The 26632-nt window shown below is 35.6% G+C and overlaps 1 protein-coding gene and 1 long non-coding RNA gene across 3 annotated transcripts in view; both read left to right on the forward strand.

Annotated features, from left to right (window-relative positions):
• Positions 1–26632, forward strand: part of LOC149784629 (uncharacterized) — a 441350-nt gene that overhangs the window by 170819 nt on the left and 243899 nt on the right. The window lies entirely within an intron of this gene.
• LOC149784632 (uncharacterized) overlaps positions 1–26632 on the forward strand; it is a 300236-nt gene that overhangs the window by 48607 nt on the left and 224997 nt on the right. For both annotated transcript variants that reach the window (XM_089932690.1, XM_089932691.1), the window contains exon 9: positions 3044–3151. In XM_089932690.1, coding sequence (XP_089788816.1) covers positions 3044–3151 — 108 coding nt within the window. The remainder of the gene's footprint in view (positions 1–3043; positions 3152–26632) is intronic.

Genomic DNA, 26632 nt, shown 5'->3' on the forward strand with positions numbered 1-26632 from the left:
GAAACTTTTGACCCCTTTTCTTTTAATTGCTGCTATTTAAACTGCCCAAGGGATAGTTTTACAACAGTTCCAATCATTACAGATTACCGTTTATTAATGCTACATGTAACAGGCATAGACAGAATTATTTTTTTTCTGAAGATTGCTGAGTATTGTGTTTTCTCAAAACACGAGAGGTTTAGAATCTTATTTTTAGCAAAGCTTCCATTTGATTAAAATCAGATCTCAATTTCACCTAGGACAGTGGTGATTTAATTTAGATTGTGCTGTGTTAAGGCATGTATGTCAACATCTTGAAAACACATTTACTCATTTCACCAGTGCGATCAAAGTTTCCTCAGGAAAAAAAATTTATTGTTTCGACAAGCCTTACGGGCACCTCACTTTGAGTACAGGATGCACCTGACCTAAATTCAGTGGGGCCCCAGGTGTCAGGCTATCAGATTTTTGTAGCACTGCTGTTGTAGATAAAAGAACTGTTAATTGGTTGTTACATTTTGTGGTCATTTACCCAGCCTTCTGCCTATTTTTGTAAATCACATGTTTAACACTTTTCCCAGGATTTAAAATATCCAACTGTTTGTCTGGAACAGTGCCAACTTTTAGACTAGACCTAGAATTTGCATATCCTTGAGCTGCCATTTTTTCAGGATCCCTCTTGTAACATGTAAAACAAATGTAATGCGCACATAGCGCTGTATGTTGTTGCTTTGAAATTGACTTGCTTGTAATAATGCATCCCTACTTTCTTTATGCCTTTATCTTTTGGAAAAGAAGAAAATGTTGTCCACAGGCATTTTTTTAATGTGCTATTACACCCGTAAGAAATGGCAAATGTAATTGTCTTTTACTCTGGCAACTGACACTTGGGATGCTGGGGTCGCTACGATGAGTTCACATCCCGATAGTTACCGAATAGGCGCGAAAATTCTGCATAAGAGGTCATGGAAATTCAGTTCCTAGAAGATATGCCAATATTTAAATATTGGCATTATAGTCACAGATGATACTTCAGAATAAGGTTTTCTTCTATAGTGCTTATATTATTCAATATTTCCATTGGTTTCTGGTCTCCTTTAATAAGATATTTTGAATAATTTTCTGATTATGTTAACACCAAGGAAACCATATTTATGATCACTTTTGATCTGCTTTGAAATATAGGTTTGTATCAACAAGAGCTTGGATGAGTTCACTAATGAATACGATTTATCCTTATGAATGAGGTATTCTTACATCTAATTGGCTGAGCTTATTGCCATTAAGTCCGTTATAATCAGTTTTGGAATATGTGCTTATATTTTCAAGAGCTTAATTTAAATAAATAGTGAAATTAACTAGTATTAATGAGTTTATATTTCATCTGATTGCCTCACCTTGTTATCACACTGACAGTCATAATGCAGGATGAACTTTGATAATTTATATCGATTCTGGATCATGAATAAGATTAATAATGGGTAAGATCAGCACATGTTAATAAAGATAATCTTACATATGATTAGCTTGTTACCATTTAAGACACTCTTTATCTTATCTTAAGCCAAATTTAACCCAATCCAGAGCCAGATTGGGTGAGATTTATACCATGCAAGAATTTGTATTTTTTATACGATTTTGACCAAACTTAGAAAATAGGCTTATTTGACCAAGATTTTGATTGAGTATGATTGTGAGTAATTGTGTGTTATGAAGATCTTGTAACTATGTTTTGTTGATCAAAGATATGAACATCTTAAAGCAGTAATCATTTAAACTCCTATTATCAAGGTCATGGACTTTGTTTGCATTCCACCTTGGTAAAGAAGCCTAAATTTGTATTATTCTTGACAGATCTGATAACAAGTGAAGTCTGTAATTATTAATGAGATACACTCCACTTGAATGGCTGAGCTGGTTGCCATTCTCTATCTATTGAAATTCCCGATCTTGCTTATTCAAAGGTGGTAAATGAGTTTTTTGTAGCGAAGGTGTATATATAGTAGTACATTAGGTAAAATCAAACAGATGCAAAGTTTGAGAGATAGTTTATATGTTGTTTCCTGACAATAGCAGATAAGTCTGCCTATTGATATCATCAGCTGTCATGTTGATGAAGTCAGGTTAGCAATATAAGACCTTCTTGGGTCTCTTGTTACAGTTGTTGTATCGTTCATTGTCAAGATTTTGGGAGTGTTGTATGTTGATCCAAATTATGAACACATTTAAGCAGTAATCCTGTAAACGTTTTGGCTGAGCTGGCTACTATTTTGGAAACAAAATTCTAGTTTGATTTTACTCCACCTTGGTAAAGAAGCCTATACTATTATTGTGTCCTGACATTTGCAGATAAGTCTGCATATTGACATGATCAGCAGTCATGTTATATAAGCCAAGTGAGCAATATAAGACCTTCTTGGGTCTCTTGTTACAGTTGTTATATATTTCATAATGCAGCTAAAAATGTGATGTCTTACTCATTCTCACTAGTATACCTAGTCTCATAATTTGTCATGGATCACTATGAAATGGGTTACATGGTCATCAGCTGATTATGCATGTTTCAACACATCACCTTGCTCCTGTGATTTTTATTAGAGTTATCTGGTTATTGCTCTTTTCAATCTGTAGCATGCAAGGGAATATTGTGAACATTACTCTTATTATACATTTATTATAAGTAAGTGTGAAAATTGTTATATATCATGGTCATGATATAAAATTGCAGAACGTGTTTAATCTTTTTTGGTCCATGACTTTGTAGGACTTAATGCATTTTCTGACTTTCAGCTGGATGTAGTATCTGACAGAATGTGTGAATTCATGATAAATGCTGGTTATACATTCTTATAGACAGATGTGAAATTTTGTGAATATTATGTTCATCATCAGAATATATATACATGTTGACAAGTAGATGTATTAACACTATATTTCAGATGAATAATAATGTTTTGATTATAGATGTATTATCATCTTATGGTATGTGGTAGAATGCTGGAGAGTCAGGGTATATTTATATGATCAAATTGCTCACCACTCCAATTGGTCTTTATATTTTTAGAACCAGATGAATGTGTTGAGTAATTATGGAGACCACACTGTGATGCCTGGTGCTCCTGCTGATAATAACCCTGGTGTAAGAAATCCAACGCAGCATGATGTGCAACTTGTAAGTTTTTTCTCTCTTTTATTTTTGTACCTTGGCAATGTTCAGTGGGTGTGATGTAGGTGGATATATTTGTCCATACATATAAAATCACATACATTTTATTGTATATCACAAACTTGTGTTTTCTACAAGTCATTCAGGGTGGGAAATTGATGTTACACACTTTCCTTGTGCCATGCTATTTTATGCTTGCCTGACTTTAATTTTTGTGCCAGTCCTTTCCGTTCTAACAGATTGACTTTTTCATTTTCAAAATGTCACTGCACAAAAGAAGTTATTTATGTAATTGATTTAATTGCATTTTACATGATCATAGTCTGCAGTATTCCTTTCCAAGTAACACTGCAACTTGTGTCTTTTACTAAGGAGATGCTAAAGGAAAAGGAAGAAAATTAGTACTGAGAATAACCCAATCAAGGATTTGACTCTTGCAATTTATCTCTGGTTTGAGTTACTCTTTTGTTTTACAGCACAAAGTGTTATTTATTTCTCCACTAATTGGAATAAAGGACCAAATTGTACATGTCAACTATCATCTAGTAGACATCTGAATAATACAATAATAATAATAATAATAATAACAACAACAACAACAAGAGTAACAACTTATTTGGAGCCATGGGAAAAAATAACTTTAGCAATGTTTTTTGACTGTTAGGTACTTTATTTCTTTTTCACTTTTTGACGCAATAAACCCATAATGAGATTTATTTGTTACATGCACTTTATGCAATAAACTTTATGCAATAAACTGGATTAAAAGAATGACAGATTTTTATCCCAGCTTGCAGTCACTGATGTGATGGGGAAAATATTGCGAATGTTCTGTATCTGTATGACTTGACTTCTGCTTAGTTTATTATTGCTTACTGACTATGGAAATTGTGGGGTGGGTACTATTAGGAAGACTCTGTTTATATTATATAAATCATGGGCAGAACAAGACTTTCTCACTTAAAATCTTGTAGATAATGTTGACTGTAGTTAATAGGACTGCAGTATATCAAGGGAGACAACTTGTCCTGTGATTGTTTTAGGCATATACAAGAGCTGTTTCCCTTAGACGGCATCCTAGCCGATGAGTACATGAAGTAGGATGTGGTATTGGGAGGAAGATTATGTTCACCCGACGAATGCAAATTAGTTCATCAGATTGAGAATTTCAGCACAATAAAGTGTGATATTTGAAGATAACTACATACATTCAATGATCATACATATATGTCTCGAGTTGAATAGGTCTGATTTGAGGAGATAATTAGTTTCATCCAATGATCACACAATCTGTATAAGTAAAAGTATAATATGTGAAGAGAAAATTGGCTCATTCAATGACCACATACAATTGATACTAGCAAAAATGTGGTATGCAAAGAGAAATTGGACTCATTCAATGACCACACACAATTCATACTAGCAAAAGTGTGGTATGTAAAGAGAAATTGGACTCATTCAATGACCACACACAATTCATACTAGCAAAAGTGTGGTATGCAAAGAGAAATTGGACTCATTCAATGACCACACACAATTCATACTAGCAAAAATGTGGTATGCAAAGAGAAATTGGACTCATTCAATGACCACACACAATTCATACTAGCAAAAGTGTGGTATGTAAAGAGAAATTGGACTCATTCAATGACCACACACAATTCATACTAGCAAAAGTGTGGTATGTAAAGAGAAATTGGATTTATTCAATGATCACACTCAATTCATACTTGCAAAAATGTGTATATAAAGAGAAATTGGACTCATTCAATGACTACACACGATTAATAAGAAAGAAGCGATATGTGGTGAGAAGTCACCAATGATTACCCAAATGAAGTTTTATCACTGACGTACACCGATGTCAAGGCAAACTCTTTTAGATTTACACAGCTGGTATTTCCAAACAATTTTTCTCAAAGAACAGAAACTATATTGTCATTTATAAATATCTCAAATGCATGAAAATGGTTACTAAATGAAACATCAGAAATGAAGAAATGGTTATTTTAAAATAATATGATAAATTGAACTTCTACTTTAAATACTGAAATTACAACATTAGCTATCTGTATCTTAAAATTATTTTACTAGTGAAATTGTTAATGTGATGAAAATGATTGCAAAAATGAATATTAATTAAAGAAGTAACTAAAATCTCAAATTAAGGTAGACACCCTTGTCTCTATATTGACTGTTAAACCTAGCTGCTATGTGCTGGTGAACACAACAAATCAAACTTAGGCTTCAGATGCTCTGTTGCCTCCTTGCTCATGCACCGGCATTATGGGCCTTAAATGCCATATATTTGGAAATTTGCTGGAAAACTCTTGACAGTTGGAAGACTGTATGAAAAGTGTTAGATGTTGGAGAAGTTGAAAAATTGTTGGAAAATCATAACTTGTCTTGAGACTATAAATCTATGCAAAAATTATTATTTCCAATAAAAATAGCAGGGCCTCCAATAGGCTTCGCATTTGTTGCAAAATACAAAAGAAGTTTGAAAGTGGCACTCTTATTTACTGACGGAAAATTTGCTGGCGACAAAATTTGTATAAATTTTAAATTTTTTATTGATATACTTGACTCAGACCACATAATGTTTTCACTGTCTGCAGCAGTCAGTGGATGAATAAAATGTTATTCGAAAATGATTGCAGCTAACTGTAAGCTGTCAGTTTTGAGAAGCATTTAAATATGATTAGTAGGAAATAAGGAAGGACTGGGGGATATAATCTATTGTTGAACATGTCAACTTAAAGGTTCGGTGTCATTTGCACTTGTTGTTAATTTATGTTTATTGCAAACTTTGAGTATGAGACACACTTGTGACTGCTTAGTGTTTTAGGGATTATTTACTTAGATAACACGTTTTTTGTGGCCTGAACCTACCTGAGTAACACAGAATGCCACCTCAAGGATGCCAGTTGTTGACTGTAAAGGGTCCGAGTCTCTTATATCAATAAATAATTAAAAATTTACTTGATACAACAAGTCTGTATCAGACACAAAGTATATGGCTAATCTAGCTCTGAAAAACAAAGATTTATATCCAGCTGCATCTGAGACAGCTACCAGGTTACTTCTTGTCACTGTTTATAATGCACACTGTGACAAGGGGTTCAGTTGCCAGAATCAAAACAAAGTTACAAAATTCTATGGGTATATCTACTCTGACAAATTTAATGAGAATTGCCATTGATGGGCCCAATTGTTCATTTCAGGAAGGCATTTAAGAAATGGTCTGGGGGAAAAATGAGGTGGATATTGATGAAGTGTCGGTGACATTGTTCATAAAGACTAAGCAGTATTTTATATTCATCAGTTATAAAGAAACAATCATATTCATTATTGCTTTTCATATACTTGAACTTCATGTGAATAAAATGGTATTGTTATATTTATTGATAATTATTCTTGTGTTTTGAAATGTAATAAAAACATGTAAAAACTATTTTATTGTCATATTTATATAGATTTAAAATAGGCCAATATAATATTTTGCTTGTCTTTAAGTCCTTGTATCATGGCATAAAATGGCTGAAAAGTGACTCAAAATTTTTGCATTTGGTGAATTTCATGGCACGAAGAAAAATATTTCCGAGGGAGGCCATGTAAAAGGCATATTTCTTGAAATTGTCATCAAGGGAAAATACCTAATTGAAAATTGATCCAAAATCCATTGCTGAACTGCAGTTTGGTAACTCGTATTGTCTTTTGTATGGGTACACTATACTGGAGCTATCTTGCGCAGGCTCATTGAGCTATAAACAGCAATGGCAGTGGCCTAAAAAGGCTACACTCAGTGATGGATCAAACGAAGCCCAGTATTTTCTATAAGGATCAATGAAATCTATTAAATATCATATCTGGTAATCAAATATGATCCTTGCAATCACCCCCAATATATAGAATCTCTCCTTATCATATCAGATTTGCAAATGTGTCCTTTTAAATTTTCAGTATGTTAGATGTGCATGTATAAATTGAATGTACCATAACACTGGACAACAAATTTTTACAAAAGTCATGTTACTGAAATAAAATTAGTCAATTCTTATCAATTTTTATGTGCTGAACACGAATATGACAGTCAAATTGCAAAATTGGCTCTAGTTTTTTTGTAATCTGCAAGAAATTAATGTTTACATAACGAAATGCATTCCAATAGTAAAAGGTCAACTGTAATAGCCTACCTATAAAAAATCAAGTCATTGACTACATCTTAGATTTCTTCGCCTGTCTCTTGTACAGCTGTTCGGGAGCATCTCTGAGGAGTGTCCAGCAGTAGTCAGCCAGCATTGTAGTGGACCATTTTCCCTGGTATCTTTGTTCCATTGTTGCGATATCTTGATGAAAACGTTCGCCGTGTTCATCACTAACAATACCACAGTTGCTAGGAAAGAAATCCAAATGGGAATGAAGGAAGTGAATCTTTAGAGACATATTGCAGCCAAGTTTCTTATACTTCATCAACATGTCTTCTACTAGTTCCTTATAGTTTTCTGCCCTAACATTTCCGAGGAAGTTTGTAGAAACTAGGCGAAAAGCATTCCATGCTTGTTTCGCGTCACCTTCCAGCAAGTTGTTGAACCGGTCATCTTTGAAAAGCTCTCGAATCTGAGGACCCACAAAAACTCCCTCTTTAATCTTTGCTTCGCTGAGTCGAGGGAATTTTTCATGCAGGTATCGGAATGCTGGCAAAGTCCGGTCAATGGCTTTCACGAAGTTCTTCATCAAACCTAGTTTGATGTGAAGGGGTGGTAGCAAGATTTTCTGAGCCTCAACCAGAGCTGGGTGTTGGATATTCTTCTCTCCAATGGCTACATTCTGCCTGTGAGTCCATTCCTTCCTCATGTAGTGCATTTCCCTTGCTCGGCTATCCCACTCGCATAAGAAACACATGTATTTTGTATATCCTTGCTGCAGTCCCATTAAAAGGGCAACTACCTTCAAATCACCACAGAGGTGCCAGCTGTACTTGTTATACTCAATGGAATTCAGTAGCTGCCTTAAGTTATCGTATGTCTCTTTCATGTGGACAGCATACGCTACTGGAATAGATGGAAGAATGTTTCCATTGTGCAAAAGCACAGCCTTGAGACTCAGTTTCGAAGAGTCCACAAATAGTCTCCATTCTTGTGGGTCATGAGTGATTTTTAAAGCATTCATGAGGCCCTCAATATCGGAACAGAATATCAGATTACTTTCCTTTCTGAAGAAAGGCTCCAATTGCTGGTGGCGCTTTCGATATGCAGTAATTGTGACATCTTCTTCTAGAAGATTCCATTGTTGGAGTCTTGATCCTAGCAATTCTGCCTTGTTCTTTGATAAGTCCAAATCACGAATCAGGTCATTTAGTTCTTCCTGTGTTATTCTGTGTGGGGTTGATGATGCACCACAGTGAAAATCTGGATCACTGCATGCTGATGGACCAGGAGAAGAACAGGTCGACTCACCTTTGTCTTCGTCAGATGAATCAAGAGAATATTCTGCTGGAGGTTCTGGAATAGGAAGTCCCTCACCATGTGGAACTGGTCTCAATGCAGACGGAATGTTTGGGTAGACTATTCTCGACTTCTTTCGCTTCGTTATTCCGCCGGAAAGAGGAGGAACCAAGCAGAAGTAACAGTCATTTAGGTGGTTGCTTGGCTCTCTCCACACCATTGGGACTGCAAACGGCATTGATGACCTTTTGCAATTCAACCACTGTGAAAGCTGTGTTGTACATGTAGCACAGCATATATGCGGAGCCCAAGGCTTGTCTTGGTCACCAACCTTGCATCCGAAGTAAAGATGATATGCCTTCTTCACTTGAGAATTGATACTTTTCTTCTGGTTGGCAAATGTCACTTCCCCACAAATATAGCAAAAATTGTCCGCGGTATTAACACACTTTCGAGGCATTACTGTTCTTTATTGTACGTAAATGGATAAAATAATAAGTTTTATGTAACAGTAGCTTGAACTGTCTCGCACAACGTCTAAAATATTTTAAATGCTGAACCTATCTGATTGGGCTTTATATAGTACACTGCTTACGTCAGCTTCAGCAGCCGCCTGGCATTAGTATAATAGGCCTACACATGTATAGTACACTGCTGACGTCAACTTACTTCAGCAGCCGCATGGCATTAGTATTGCATTGCATCAGAAAATGATGCAATCAACTGTGGATGATGTGAGCATGATGGTATTATGCAATGTTACATCATTATTCCGGATGTTGCTGCAGTCCTACTGGAGAAATTTACACAGTGAAACATAGAAAATGAGGTATATGAATATCTTCAAAACGAGAGCCAATACAAATTTTTCACGGTTATATTCGTGTTCGGCACACCAAAATACTACAGATTAGGGCCTTTTCAAGTCAGTAATGATTTCACTGTTGACCAGTGTAATCATCCGATAGTTCCAGCGACCATTATATTTTTAACTGTAATTTTGTTACTATTTGAAAAGTATACATGCTGAAAAACAACAATCAGTTGTGTATTGTAGGATTTGTGGTGATCATACACATCATTCATTATAGTTTGTCACGAACTTTCATCAGTTACCCTAATGACTAGAGAACTATCAGTTCTGTTGCCTCATTGAATACATTAAAGACTGAATCCAAATTTGGTGTGCATCTGTTGATAAAAAATATATTTGAACACATATTAGTGTTACAGTGTTGATTATAGTTTTTCATGAACTTTCATCAATTACCATAACTCAGTTTAGTTGCTTCATCATAGACATTAAAGACCATTTCAACTGAATTCAAAATTAGGTGTACATATGAGGATTAAAAATAGATATGAACATATGTTAGTGCAATTTTTCCTTGTTTTTTTGGATAGCAAAGCAATTACTGCCTTTGGATTTATGATGCATAACCATCAATCGTGTGGAAGCATTTTGTTTTTGCCTTTAGCATAGCTTCTATGTCACATTTGTGTACAGTTGTGAATCATGGTATACAGTTATGTCATTAGGAGTATTGCTGTATTCTTTTTAATAATAATAATAATAATAATAATAATACATGTAATAATAATAACAATAATAATAACAATAATAATAATAATAATAATAATAATAACAATAATAATAATAATAATAACAATAATAATAATAATAATAATAACAATAATAATAATAATAATAATAACAATAATAATAATAATAATAACAATAATAATAATAATAATAATAATAATAACAATAATAATAATAATAATAATGATGATAATAATGATGATAATAATAATAATAATAATAATAATAATAATAATAATAATGCTTTATTTATTGAGTGTGACTCATTTGTCATGGACTATTCTAAAACACCAAATTCCATTATATATTAGAACACATACAGCCAGTGATATATCTTAAATACTCAAACATTTTCAGCAGATTTTACATGTAGTGGAATTTTTTTCCACAGAACTGCACCAGAGTATCCAAAGCTCTTTTTTATTTTCTCTGTTCTTGGTTTTGGTGCTAGAAGGTTTCCATGTGAAATTGATCTCAACTGGTATTGTGTTGAAAAAGGCCTGAATAAGTCCTGAAGATACGCTGGTGCATTTCCATGTAGATACTTATATGGATTTTGTAAAATAATAAGTTTAGCATGTAGCAGATTTTAGTGAATGACAACAGGGACTGGATACATAGTTCAGGTAGTACCAGCCATTTTCCCAGACCGTGTTGGGGTTAATTGTGACTTAATATGTGAGCTCCGGTTTCACATGGGTTAGTGCATGTTGTGTAAAAATAAATGACAATGTCCAGTTGAGAATACTTTGTCTTTCATATAAGCATATGATTGAAGAAATTTAAATTTGAATACAAGGAAATAACATGTATGTTTTCTTTAAAGCATGTAATACACTTTCAAAGAAAACATAGATTTAGCATCGTCAGGTATTATTACTACAAACATACATAAACATGAAAACATTCACAAAATCACAACAACACTGACATTAAATAAAAATATACGCCAAGTGTCTGTCCTTAAAATCCATTGAAAAGAAAACTATAGGTATAATTAGATGCAGTCTTGACCATTCTTAGTAGTTCAATAGGCGTGTTTTATGGTGATTCAAGCATTGTTTGAGTGCATCTTTGCACTCATTAGAGGATGGTTGGTACTGTCAAACTTCCCTACTGGCAATTTTATTGGGGGACTGGGGAGGAGAGCAGTGTATTTTCAAACTAGTGAGGGTCACATGGATAATACAGCAGTAGCAAGTACCTTTTTCCAATACAGGTGTTAACACAATCACTTCATCAACACAAATTAACTGTGTAGACATGAGTATGTGCCTAATGTCTTTCAATCAGTCCATTTCATGGCTAAAAAACATTCTCAATTAAGGCTGTGATGTGTAATAACTTTTATTGTTCAACATAGTTTCATTTACTGATTGGGTTGTTGGTCCATTTTATAATTGGGTTGGTCCATTTTGTAATTGGGTTGGTCCATTTTGTGAAATTTGCCTATGTAAATTATCCAAATTGACTCTTGTACAGCAGTCTTCATAGGACTTAAGACATCACTGTAGTTATGATCATCCTGTTATATAATATGTGAAATAGTCGTTGTTTATATCTGACAACCAAATCTTTTAATTGTGTGTGTATGAATTCCCAAGGTTAGTTGTACATGAGCTTTTAGCTGGAGATGGTGATATTACAATTTGTACATACTAAAACTTGCAATATAGCGTTGCTCTGAATATGTCCATGTTGTGAAGTGGGATTAAGCAAATTTGATCTAACATGACATATGTTGTGGCAGGTATGCCTTCATCATGCTATGACAGTTCTTGAAGCAAACTTGCTGTCTCTTTAATGGAGTTTTCTGTTTGAAATAGGGAATTCCAGGGCCATTCATTTGTGCCATAGGTCAGGTGACAGTTTTTACATGAGCATACGCTTTGTAAACAAAGTTGTCAGTCTAGTTATAAGATAATTATGTGGAATAATTTGCATGTTTAGATATAATTTGAGAGGAATCATGTATTTAAACTGTTCATTGGAATTAGAAAGTGTTGTTGACGTTTTGGACTAAAATACTACTTTGGGATTATTGAGAACTCATTCAAAGACATTCAGGATTACATCATTGTGGCTTAGCAAGACTTTAGTATTACATTATTGTGGCACACCAAGAGATTCTGGACTATTGCACTTCATTTGGAACATTCTTTTCTGTTTTTCTTGCGATGAGACATTTAGGATTATATAGGATTGAAATCACAGAACTGTAAGTGTTGTTTATACTTGTCTTGCAGTTTTTATTGGTCACTGTGAAAAATGGTATATATCATGGTCATTGTCTGAAAAACATTTTTTCATGATTTTTCAATTTACTGCATTTTCTCTCTTACAGCTGGATTTTGCAGAATTTAGTAAATTTATTTATAGATGTAAAAGTTAATGCATGTTATTTATTCATCTTAGAGTTGTTTTTTTTTTTTTTTAATGGGATCATTCTGAAGTAACCTAATTTTATATGAACAAAGTTTATGTACTTCCATTCCAACATTTGGCACAAGTAGATATGATTCAAGTGATTATCGTTTCAGGTTTGAATTGTCTGTACTGCTGATGACTTAGTATTGTCATCCAAGATGTAAATTGTCTTTACAGCTGATGACTTGGTATTGTCATCCCAGATGTGAATTGTCTTTACAGCTGATGACTAGGTATTGTCATCACAGATGTGAATTGTCTTTGTTTACTGTAAGATGTAAACAACATGCTCCCTGTTATGATTTGACTTTACAACTGATAACTAGGTATTGTCATCACAGATGAGAATTGTCTTTATAGCTCATGAGTAGGTATTGTCATCCCAGATGTGAATTATCTTTACCGCTCATGACTAGGTATTGACATCCCAGATGTGAATTGTCTTTGTAAATGATGACTAGGTATTGTCAACACAGATGTGAATTGTCTTTACAGCTGATGACTAGGTATTGACATCCCAGATGTGAATTGTCTTTGTAGCTGATGAGTAGGTATTGTCATCCCAGACGTGAATTATCTCTAATGCTGATGATTAGGTATTGTCATCCCAGATGTGAGTTGTCTTTGTAACTGATGACTAGGTATTGTTATCACAGATGTGAATTGTCTTTACAGCTGATGACTAGGTATTGACATCCCAGATGTGAATTGTCTTTGTAGCTGACGACTAGGTATTGACATCACAGATGTGAATTGTCTTTACAGCTGATGAGTAGGTATTGACATCCCAGATGTAAATTGTCCTTGTGTACTGTTAGATGTAAACAACATGCTCCCTGTTATGATCTGAATTTACAACTGATTACTAGGTATTGTCATCACAGATGTGAATTGTCTTTACAGCTGATGACTTGGTATTGTCATCCCAGATGTTAATTGTTTTTACAGCTGATGACTAGGTATTGTCATCCCAGACGTGAATTGTCTTTACAGCTGATGACTGGGTATTTTCATCCCAGATGTAAATTGTCTTCGTAGCTGATGAGTAGGTGTTGTCAACCCAGATGTGAATTGTCTTTAATGCTGATGCCCAGGTATTGACATGCCAGATGTGAAATGTCTTTGTGGCTGATGTTTAGGTATTGTCATGCCAGATGTGAATTGTTTTTACTGCTGATTACTAGGTATTGCCATCCCATATGTGAATTGTCTTTGTAGCTGATGACTAGGTATTGTCATCCAAGATGTTAATTGTTTTTACAGCTGATGACTAGGAATTGACATCACAGATGTGAATTGTCTTTACAGCTGATGAGTAGGTATTGACATCCCAGATGTAAATTGTCCTTGTTTACTGTAAGATGTAAACAACATGCTCCCAGTTATGATTTGACTTTACGACCGATGACTAGGAATTGTCATCACAGATGTGAATTGTCTTTAGAGCTGATGACTAGGTATTGTCATCACAGATGTGAATTGTCTTTAATGCTGATGAATTGGTATTGACATCCCAGATGTGAATTGTCTTTAATGCTGATGAGTAGGTATTGACATCCCAGATGAGAATTGTCTTTGAAGCTGATGACTTGGTATTGTCATCCCAGATGTAAATTGTCTCTACAGCTGATGACTAGGTATTGACATCCCAGATGTGTATTGTCTTTAGAGCTGATGACGGGGTATTTTCATCCCAGATGTAAATTGTCTTTGTAGCTGATGACTAGGTATTGTCATCACAGATATGAATTGTCTTTGTTTACTGTAAGATGTAAACAACATGCTCCCTGTTATGACTTGACTTTGCAACTGATTACTAGGTATTGTCATCACAGATGAGAATTGTCTTTACAGCTCATGAGTAGGTATTGTCATCCCAGATGGGAATTATCTTTACTGCTCATGAATCGGTATTGACATCCCAGATGTTAGTCGTCTTTGTAAATGATGACTAGGTATTGTCATTTCAGATGTGAATTGTCTTTACAGCTGATGACTAGGTATTGACCTCCCAGATGTGAATTGTCTTTGTAGCTGATGAGTAGGCATTGTCATCCCAGACGTGAATTATCTTTAATGCTGATGACTAGGCATTGTCATCCCAGATGTGAGTTGTCTTTGTAACTGATGACTAGGTATTGTCATCACAGATGTGAATTGTCTTTACAGCTGACGACTAGGTATTGACATCACAGATGTGAATTGTGTTTACAGCTGATGAGTAGGTATTGACATCCCAGATGAAAATTGTCCTTGTGTACTGTAAGATGTAAACAACATGCTCCCTGTTATGATCTGACTTTACAACTGATTACTAGGTATTGTCATCACAGATGTGAATTGTCTTTACAGCTGATGACTAGGTATTGTCATCCCAGATGTTAATTGTTTTTACAGCTGATGACTAGGTATTGACATCCCAGATGTAAATTGTCCTTGCAGCTGATGACTTGGTATTGTCATCCCAGATGTAAATTGTCTCTACAGCTGATGACTAGGTATTGTCATCCCAGATGTGAATTGTCTTTACAGCTGATGACTGGGTATTTTCATCCCAGATGTAAATTGTCTTTGTAGCTAATGAGTAGGTGTTGTCAACCCAGATGTGAATTGTCTTTAATGCTGATGCCCAGGTATTGACATGCCAGATGTGAAATCTCTTTGTGGCTGATGTTTAGGTATTGTCATGCCAGATGTGAATTGTCTTTGTAGCTGATGCGTAGGTATTTACATCCCAGATGTGAATTGTTTTTACTGCTGATGACTAGGTATTGTCATCCCATATGTGAATTGTCTTTGTAGCTGATGATTAGGTATTGCCATCCCAGATGTGAATTGTCTTGACTGCTGATGACTAGGAATTGACATCCCAGATGTAAATTGTCCTTGTTTACTGTAAGATGTAAACAACATGCTCCCAGTTATGATTTGACTTTACAACCAATGACTAGGAACTGTCATCACAGATGTTAATTGTTTTTACAGCTGATGACTAGGTATTGTCATCACAGATGTGAATTGTCTTTAATGCTGATGAATTGGTATTGACATCCCAGATGTGAATTGTCTTTAATGCTGATGACTAGGTATTGACATCCCAGATGAGAATTGTTTTTGAAGCTGATGACTTGGTATTGTCATCCAAGATGTTAATTGTTTTTACAGCTGATGACTAGGTATTGTCATCCCAGATGTAAATTGTCTTTGAAGCTGATGACTAGGTATTGTCATCCCAGATGTGAATTGTCTTTACTGCTGATGACTAGGTATTTACATCCCAGAGGTGAATTGTCTTTACTGCTGATGACTAGTTATTGACATTCCAGATGTGAATTGTCTTTGAAGCTGATGACTTGGTATTGTCATCCAAGATGTTAATTGTTTTTACAGCTGATGACTAGGTATTGACATTCCAGATGCAAATTGTCTTTGCAGCTGATAAATCGGTATTGTCATCCCATATGTAAAATGTCTTTGTTTACAGTAAGATGTAAACAACATGATCCCTGTTATGATTTGACTTTACAACTGATGACTAGGAATTGTCATCACAGATGTGTATTGTCTTTACAGCTGATGACTAGGTATTGTCATCACAGATGTGAATTGTTGTTAATGCTGATGAATTGGTATTAACATCCCAGATGAGAATTGTCTTTAATGCTGATGACTTGGTATTGTCATCCCAGATGTGGATTGTCTTTACAGCTGATGACTAGGTATTGTCATCCCAGATGTGAATTCTCTGTATAGCTGATGACTAGGTACTGTCATCCCAGATGTAAATTGTCTTTGTAGCTGTTGAGTAGGTATTTTCATCAAATATGTTAATTGTCTTTAATGCTGATGCCTGGGTACTGACATGCCAAATGTGAAATGTCTTTGTGGCTTATGTTTAGGTAGTGTCATCCCATATGTGAATTGTCTTTGTAGCTGATGAGTAGGTATTTACATCCCAGATGTGAATTGTTTTTACTGCTGATGACTAGGTATTGACATCCCAGATGTGAATTGTCTGTGAAGCTGATGACTTGGTATTGTCATCCCAGATGTTAATTGTCTTTGCAGCTGATGATTAGGTATTGTCATCCCAGATGTGAATTGTCTTTACAGCTGATGACTAGTTATTGTCATGCCAGATGTGAATTGTCATTACAACTGATGAGTAGGTATTGACATCCCAGATGTGAATTATCTGTACTGCTCATGATTAGGTATTGACATCCCAGATGTGAATTATCTTTACTGTGCACGACTAGGCATTGACATCCCAGATGTGAATTGTCTTTGTAGCTGTTGACAAGGTATTGCTATCCCAGATGTGAATTGTCTTTACTGCTGATGACTTAATATTTACATCCCAGATGTGAATAGTCTTTACTGCTGATGACTAGGTATTGACATCCTATATGTGAATTTTCTTTGCAGATGATGATTTGGTATTGACATCCCATATGTAAATTGTCTTTGCAGCTGATGAGTAGGTATTTACATCCCAGATGTGAATTGTTTTTACTGCTGATGAGTAGGTATTTACATTCCAGATGTGAATTGTCTTTGTAGCTGATGAGTAGGTATTTACATCCCAGATGTGAATTGTCTTTGTAGCTGATGACTAGGTATTGCCATCCAAGATGTGAATTGTCTTTACTGCCGATGACTTGGTATTTACATCCCAGATGTGAAGAGTCTTTGCAGCTGATGACTTGGTATTGACATCCCATATGTGAATTGTCTTTGCAGCTGATGACTTGGTATTGACATCCCAGATGTGAATTGTCTTTGCAGCCGATGACTAGGTATTGTCATTCCAGATGTGAATTGTCTTTCCTGCTGTTGACTAGGTATTAACATCCCAGATGTGAATTGTCTTTACAGCTAATGACTAGGTATTGACATCCCAGATGTGAATTGTCTTTGCAGCTGATGACTAGGTATTGTCATCCCAGATGTGAATTGTCTTTACTGCTGATGACTAGGTATTTACATCCCAAATGTGAATTGTCCTTACAGCTGATGACTAGTTATTGTCATGCCAGATGTTAATTGTCATTACAACTGATGAGTAGGTATTGAGATCCCCGATGTGATTTGTATTCGCAGCTGATGGCTAGGTATTGACATCCCAGATGTGAATTATCTTTCCTGCTTATGACAAGGTATTGTCATCCCAGATGTAAATTGTCTTTTTAGATGATGAGTAGGTATTGACATTCCAGATGTGAATTGTTTTTACTGCTGATGACTAGGTATTGTCATCCCAGATTTGAATTGTCTTTGTAGCTGATAACTAGATATTGTCATTCCTGAAGCAACAACTAATTTACATTTACCAATCCATTATATTAGTCTGTTATGAAGACACTATTTTAGCAAATAATTTCAATTAATACTTTTTATTGAAATTTGGTTAGTTGATGGCTGCAAAGTAATGTTGAAAAGTGACTGGAAATCTCTAACTACCATCTTAACACTACATTTAATACACCATCAATGAACTATATCACGCGTTGGTAGCGTTGAGTACCAGACTGGAATGGGAGCTGGATTACTTTGTGCGTATGTGAGGAATTCGACTGGCTGTGCTAACCCATACGAATCGAAATGGATAATTGCACGTGGATCGATTGTGTAAGCAACCCAGTGAGTTCCTGGACCATGGCTGTTATTGAGATCAATAATTCCGGTTTCTGGATTATTCGGTTGTCGTGTTAACTGATCTCGCATAAAAACACCTCTGAATTTTTTTATTTTAAGTTGTTTAGCAGCATCGAATAAATCAGAATTTGACATCGGTGTGTGCAATACTTTGTATTGTGTTAAAACCGTTCTGGGTACCATGAAGGCGGAGTTCCTTGAAGTCTTAGACCACGTCCTTTTATTTAGTATCCTTTTTCAGTTGCTTTCTTTAATGCCATTCCAGCAGCTGTTCCAACAGCTTCTAATGCGGCTGCTTTTGCGTCAGCTGGGGCAGCAGCAGCAGCTATCAGCGCTGGTATTGCTGCGAGAAGTGGAAATATTCCTCCGGTTTTAACCATATCCTTGATGGCTTTTGGAACGAAATCAAGTTGAACTCCAATTTTTGCTTGCTTTGCTTTATTGAAATGTTTTATTTGGGTTTTAGTCAGCGATAACTTGTTTGGACCACCGCTAGCGATTTGATCATTTTTTAGTGTTATTGTTGCCCCACATACACTCGCGTTTTTCGATTGTAATTTCTTTACCTGACCAGAAGTCAGAGTGACATTAACGTGACTATATCACATTTTATAATTAACGCAATTGATCTAATTGTCTACATGCTTTCTATTGGTGCATCAATGATTCTCATTCGGCCACTAATACCTTGAAGTAACATTGCTTTATCACTGAGTATAACAGCAATTGCTCTGTAAGGACCATAAACAATTGTCGGACCATCCGCGACTTTTGGTAATGTACCAACACGAGCTCGGAAGTGATATCAACAGACTGCTTGGATAAATCAAGATGCTCCAGCGAAAAGTAATAAATCGGATACAACTTTGTAAAATCAAGCTGTGCTATTTGCGTACCAGTATCCATATTTGTGTTATGTGACAAGAATGTCAGTCAGCGATGATATGCGCGCGCCACATGATTATTTGTAAAACTTAATGATATATCTTTGGGCGGTTATTATTGTCCGTTTATTCTCAACGAAACCTCGGTAACGTCAAGTTTGTCAATATCATATGAGACCATTCCTGATTATTCACCCGACAAATATATTGCAATGCAATAAAAATATGTCGTGGTGCAGAAACACCTTGTTGTGATGCAATATGCCAAGTAAATACATCTCTGACGGAACTTTGGATGGCGTCTGTGGTTACTGTTAACCACAATAGCAATAATTTACCACCTTGATTCATAAAAGAGAGTAATCACGGTTCTTCCGTGACTGATGGAGTTAGTACCGGCATCCACAGTGAGAATTTTGTTATTTCTTCTTTGCTGACATGGCCAGTTCTTCGCCAAATCGCATCATTGTCATTGTGTTTTCTGTAAAGCACAACTGTGTGTTTAGCTCCAAAGATCACCTTCCTAACCTTTCTGAAAAATCCAAAAATGTGATCTAGTGGAATCGCACATGAAAAATCTTTATCTTCTCCTGACAACATTGCTCGGCGTGTTGCAAATCCTAAGTTGTAAGTCGCGCTAGAATTTTTTATAATATCAAAATCAGCACATGGTCTAACTTCATGCTCAAAATCAGCTCGTTGTGGATTAACTGCAGTATTTTGTGGTGTTCGCAACTTAATATAATGAATAATATAATGAATATGGTCGGTGTTCTCGGTAATATCTTTAGCAAACATCATTGATGGACCAGCCGATTTTGTAAATTCATCAGAATATCTTGCTAGACCAGTTATTTTTGTAGCGACATCGACATCATTCTGAATCGATTCGATATTTTTTCCATCTATCATGTAGGTGGCACTACTAAACAATGCCATGATCCCATTGTTGACAAAACCAACTCGGTCAATGACACCGTATTTATTATTATCCGCCCTTACAAGTTTACCTTCTACTTGAATAAACGTCTCACAAGGTAGGAAATATCTACTTGTATCATGAACTTGAAGTTCGATACGCCCTCGTTGATTTAGTTCTTTTGCATCATAGGCATAACATTGATAATCACGTACTGAGTAATTTAGCTCGACCGGCTCATATATGTTAAATGCTGGGTTGGAAATGCGTTTGAACATTTTATACTATTGCATGTTTTTCCAAATGGTTTTTGTCTTCGTCGCACACGAAGTCCACTTCCTCCTTTTAAATTTGCTGTTATACTTCTTTGTGCGTCATATTCCTGATTTATTAACGCTGCTAGTTTTTGCTTTGCTGCTTGATTTATCACCTTACTAACATCCTCGGGCATATTTTCAGTACTCGGTAATTTCACCGGTGGTTTTCGTCTTATTAATCGCGCTAGTCTTTCTTTGATTGCCGAGAGCGCCTTACCAGCAGCGCTAACAATTGCACCAGGAGCTTTTTCGGCAACCACGTTAATGGCTTTCATCGATAATTGTTTTGCAAGAGGACCAAATGTTGGTGCTAACCCTGCAAATAAATTTTGAGTCACACCACCAAGTCGGTCTCCGTAAGTCGCTCTATATATTGGTAATCGTGAGTTTACTGCTCTGATCTGCACAGGTGTATGCCTGTTATATATGACCATGTTATGCTATTTACTATTGTTTAATCGCTGTAATCATCAATGAGTTCATCAACCAGTTCTCTGTAAATACTAGCATCCATGATACCACCTTGAAATAATCGCCGACATATATCAGCTGCTTCATTAATTATTTCTTAGATAGTTATTCCCATCGCGTTTTCCTAAAATGAGAACTTCTAATCGCAATACATCGTTGACCATATTATCAATGCAGGGAATAAAACAACTTCCAAAACAAATGCCAATAGCACCGGTGTTAGGCTTACCTTTTGGTCGTCTTTTTTCGACCTTTTGCATAAATGATAAGTAACCAGGATAATTTAGGTCAATATGTAATTTTTTAGCGGTAAAATATACTGCAGAGGCCAATACTCAGGTGTTACTTTTTCAACACATTGGGGTTTTAAACATTTCTTTCTAAATTTAGGTCTTATAGCTTCATCAACTAAAGAACTCGGTACCATACCGATAATATCTTTAGATTTTTCGTTAAACATCTCTGCAGGATATGATGGTAATTCGGACCAGAGTTGAGATTGTTGTCGTTCTATTTGCTGCTGAGGCGAAGAAGTTGATATAAAAGAGGATCATCTTGGTCTTCTTCAGGTGTAGGAGAAAGCTCATGGTGCGGAACAACAATAAAAGATTGTTCTTTTTTCTCTTCCTTTTCTTTTTTCTTTTGTTCTCGTATTTCTCATTGCCATTTCTTTTTTGTGACAGCGCTATTTGTCGTTCCTTTCTTTCTCGTTCCTTTTCCCTTTAGTTCTAGTTTTCTCTCTTCCTCTTGTCATTCTTTTTGCTCCATATTATAATTTGCTATCCCCTGCAAATAAATTTTATAATCAGTACTTGTTTTGTCTATTTGTTCATCACCTCGATTTATTTTATACAACCAATCAATCCACATTGGTTTACCTACTTTAATATACTTGGGATTTAAAATATCACCTCTGGAATTACATCTTTCGACAGCAAACTCACTAAATTTGGTTATATCTCGATGGGTTTTTGTCTTATAAGTTTGAATTTCTTTTAGACCTGCTTCAGTAAATTTCTTCCCAGGATCAATTATCTTTTTTTTTTTTTTTTTTTTTTTTTTGGTTCTCCAACGGCACCGTCAGGTTGAGGCTGGACTGCAGCCATTTTTTCAGCAGTTTCTTTTAATACTTGAATAAGACTTTTTTGTATCTCTCCTGGTTCCCTTTTAGGTCCCCTGATAGCAGTTAAAACATCTCCAGTAACCGCGGTAATAGGTTTAAACAACTGTTCCGTTTCTGCTGCTTACTCCGCTTGTGCTTCCTGCCGCGATTGCACGTTTTTTTTTTTTAAACTCCTCCTTTAACGGGATATATTTTTTAACTGCTTCTTCTCGCTCTCTAGCTAGTCTAGCTGTGTAAGATTCTGAATGCACCATTATTTGGCATAGCAATTTTTAATTCATAGCATCAGGGAGAGCGACGACAACGAATTGGTTCATTTGGTAAATCAAAGCGCCATTAATGGGTTTTTCAACCAAAAACCATATTTGGACTAACTCAGGAGGACCTCTCAAAGAGGTTTCTTCCTCTGAGAATTTCTCTTGAAACGTAGTTGACGTTATTTCCAGTTGAAAACCCTTTTTTGAGCGTTTATTTCGACATTTGGAACCTTCTCAATTTTGTAGGATTCGCCCTCCCTGCTGCTGAGTTCTCTTTATCTAAACGACACATGGTACTTATTATACGGAAGAACTGTGAACCAGTCTAGAAATGTATGAACAAATAATAGAGTATTTACGGGTTTGGTGGTCCATAATAGTTAATAATGAAAATTAAAATTTTAGTAAAACTATCTTTTGAGAGCTTGTCATATATGTAATTTTAAAAAAACATAGACAAATTTCTACTGATGCAATTTTAGTATTTTTAAAGGCTTGACTCGTGGAATACTCTAATGAAAGGAGCACCTGATCCAGTTGGTGCATAATCAATAACGTGTTTCATGCACATGTAGATAAACAAAATGCCGCGGCTCATATGGTGTTCTCCACACATAAGCTTGCACCAAGGTTAGATGTGTATGGAGAATTATAGGTCTCATCATCAGCACCCAGAAATTTTAAGTTATTGAATTTTGAATATGATAGTGTTTCCATATGTTTTCTATTGGAGTTGAATAAGTACCGTGAGTCCTAAAAGCAGTATCTGGGTAGGCTGGATATACGAGGCAGTGCTAGTTCTCCTCAGGTATTATGATATTTACTAGGACAAATTGGTTTCATATTTGAAAAAAATCCCAATCAGAAGGAACAATCTAGCCCCATAACTTTTAAATGACCGCCATTTCCTTGCAGTACATGTGTACATAGTTAAAATTGAGCACGTAGATATATTTAGATATTTATTCTCGTGACTGGCCATAACATAAATATAATTGAGAATTTGCTCATTTTTGTTGTTGTGTTTTGTTTATTGCTTGTTTTAGAAAAACATAGATGTTATCCGGAATTTAATTATTTTGGCCTCAGATGGTTTTATCATAAACATTAAGATTAATTTATGTTTATGAAGATAATATCAATAAAGTGTGCCTGTCATCAAGGTGATGAGTAAGTTGGTTCAGATTTTTTGAAATAAAGTAAAAGCCTAAATATATTGCAAAATAAGTCGATCAACCATCTCTATATGACAGGACATTTTTCTTTTTTATAGACATTAAGATCATTTGATTCTTGAAATGGTATCTGATTAAAAATCATGTATGACTTGTTTGTCTTTCTATGGATGGTCATCTTCCTTCGATTATTCAGATTTCAATCAGTAAAACTTCATTTGTTATTGTCTGATCCATAAGTTGAACTAGATGTATACGTGCAACATGCCAAGTCATTCGTGTAATAGGATATAAACACGCCTTTACAAAGATGAAATTGACATCTTCTGGTGCTAACATTTTATAACAGCGTTTACAATGGTCACTGCCTTGATTTATGCTGAATATCTGCTGAAATCAAGTCTTTATTAGAGAGAGATCCTTTAAGTTTCAAATGGGTTGGGGTGGTAAATGCTTGTTTAAATTTGTAGTATAAAAATGAACACAATGCTGTTCCTTGCTTTAACTGAAATAAACTCATCTTGTGACAAAGGAAATAATGAAAAAACGACATTCGGAAATAATAATTTAGCCCCATCAAATGAAATCTCCGGTCTCATACAGTACATTTGCATTCTGAATTGAACTAGTTTATTGTTGCAAACATGTATATTCAATCTCTTAACACGGCCATTACTGCTTAAGGACTAAATATGTGGTTTGCATTTAAGTATAAATTCATTTTTTGTTGTTGTTTGTTTGTGTTTTTTAAATGGAAGCTACAGTTACTGCTGTGTGGAATTGAATTGTCCATATTTAAACAGTAGGATAAATTTTACAATGTTCAGGAGAATGTGTGTGTGTGTGTGTGATTTGGATTTTTAATGTAGCTTTAACAACTTTTCAGTCATATCACTACGATGTCTATAGTGTGACAGTTTTAAGTGATGTCTAGCACTGGGGCATCATGCCGCAGACATGTAGCATGATGTCCCACCCAGTCACATTATCTGACACCAGGCCGACCAGTCCTAACAGTAACTTCTTAATGCTGAGTGCCAAGTGAGGCATCTGTTAGTACCATTTTTGTAAGTCTTTGATATGACTTGGCCGGGGTTCAAACCCACGACCTGCTGCATCCGAGGTGGACGCTCTAACTGCTAGGCCACCGGAGTGGTTGTTCAAGAGAAGCTCAACCAGATGGGTGCCTCGTCAAGTCAGCGCATGACAATCAATATAAGTCTTCAAATTTATTTATATTGTCCACATATATGATTGAAATAAATATCACTGGTCGGTGAATGGTATTTAATTGTTAATCACTCATGATGCATCGGTCTTTTCATAAATGTTTTTCTTTGATTGGCTGTTCAAATGTCAATCAATTATGATGATCGGCTGCGTCATGGTAGATATGCCATCATTGTGCTAGCCGAATCACAGTGGTGATTTGTTAGTATTTTATTGTTCTGTTGTAGAGCGTTATCACGAAGTGAAAGTGGAGGGGATTATGTCCCCTGCCGTGTAGTGTGGGGTTCTGAAAATTACACTTGCACTGTACTGCATATAAAATGAGTCTGCGCAGAATCTAACAGCAGCATTTGGAAATTAACTGATCATCGATAACAGGTTTATTGATGCTTATGCAAGCATGGAGGATCTGAGATGAATAAATTGGGGCAAGGCACCGTCATAACAGGTGATGATGGTAACGATCGTGGTTCCATGTGGTAGGTTTACATGCTGGTGCCTAATATAGCTTTTACTGCTGTATCTGCGATTATAAAATCAAGCTCTGCTTGGTCCATAATTAACCGTGTACAGCGGTACTTGTTATTAGATGAGGCACAATGGGTGAATTTGCCAATACTTTTTCAGCACATATCTTTTGCATCACTATCCATTGAGTTTGGCATCCAGACTTGTTTTTGTGACCTTGTGAAATTAATGCATCATTCGCTGTCAACTATGTCAATATCCCCACAACAGGCATATATCTCAATAGCACTATTTGATCCCAACCATATTTACTTTTTGCACAGCAATCTATGGGATCTGGTTTATTAAAATGACAATCAAACCAAGCAACAATAACCAGATGAATAACGGAAACTTTAATCACGTTTCCAGCACTGCATTGTCGTCTATTTAGCTCCATTTCGTCTAATATGCTCTGCCAATGTTCATTTTCCTCTCTGGAAGTTCAGCCAGACCTTTTCCTCATTGTGAATTCATACAGTGTTCTTTGACCCACTGAGCCACGCAATTTAAGATCATTATTTTTATCAGTTGAATAACACTAATGTCATGCAGTTAAATGGATAAAGTGCATAAACAACAGTTGTCGCAGTATATGCTCACTCATAATATGGCCGGTGAATACCAATCAGTGTTTCAAGTTTAGAATTTTTGTCAACAGTTACAACATGAGATTGTACCATATAATCCACATTTGGTCATCCCCACCATCATTTTAGACAATACATTTAATTCTAAATAAATACCTTTTGCCATCCACCAGATCAATAACCATCCATGACCTTTGGTCATTCATTTTAATATCAATGAAGATACGTTCAGGGTCTATCTGGAACGTTGACCAAACATGAGCTGCACCATTGTGCCTAAACTCTTCCTTATCCATTCTGTTATATTCATGTACTTGTAAATCAAATAGTCGGCATATTGTCTTATCAGTTACTCTGTCAAATTCAAACCTTGTAGTGGTCGTAAAAGCGACCTTTAACGACACTCGCATACGATTAGTTTAGCCTTCCCTTCTTTTTTAACCCAGGGATATCACGAGGATTGATTCTGGGGTCGATACAAGGTTCAGATCGGCATTTCTGATAGGGGTATGAGCTCCTCCACACCCCATTTCATACACTTCTTGGTTTTTGAAATGGTTGCTTTGTACCTCCAAAAGAGCTTGCCCCCCACACCACACACACACTGCTCAACCAATCACTGGAGTAGAGAATGGTAATTAAAATTCTAGAAAGCACAGTTACAGATTACTCCTAGGTTCAGACAATATAAAAACGATGATGACTTTAAGTTCATTGTCATGTTGTAAAGAAAAGATAGTACATTTATGATCTTAGTAAAAGATATGTGTGAAGGGGCATATCATAAAGTGTATGTTAATCTTAGATAAGCCTTTGATAGAGAGAGAGAGCATTCTTAAGATTATGTATATTTTAATTTAAACTTGACTATCTATTTTT

The sequence above is a fragment of the Sinohyriopsis cumingii genome, chromosome 14, assembly GCF_028554795.1.
Source record: "Sinohyriopsis cumingii isolate HCF-2022 chromosome 14, ASM2855479v2, whole genome shotgun sequence".
Lineage (NCBI taxonomy): Eukaryota > Metazoa > Mollusca > Bivalvia > Unionida > Unionidae > Sinohyriopsis > Sinohyriopsis cumingii.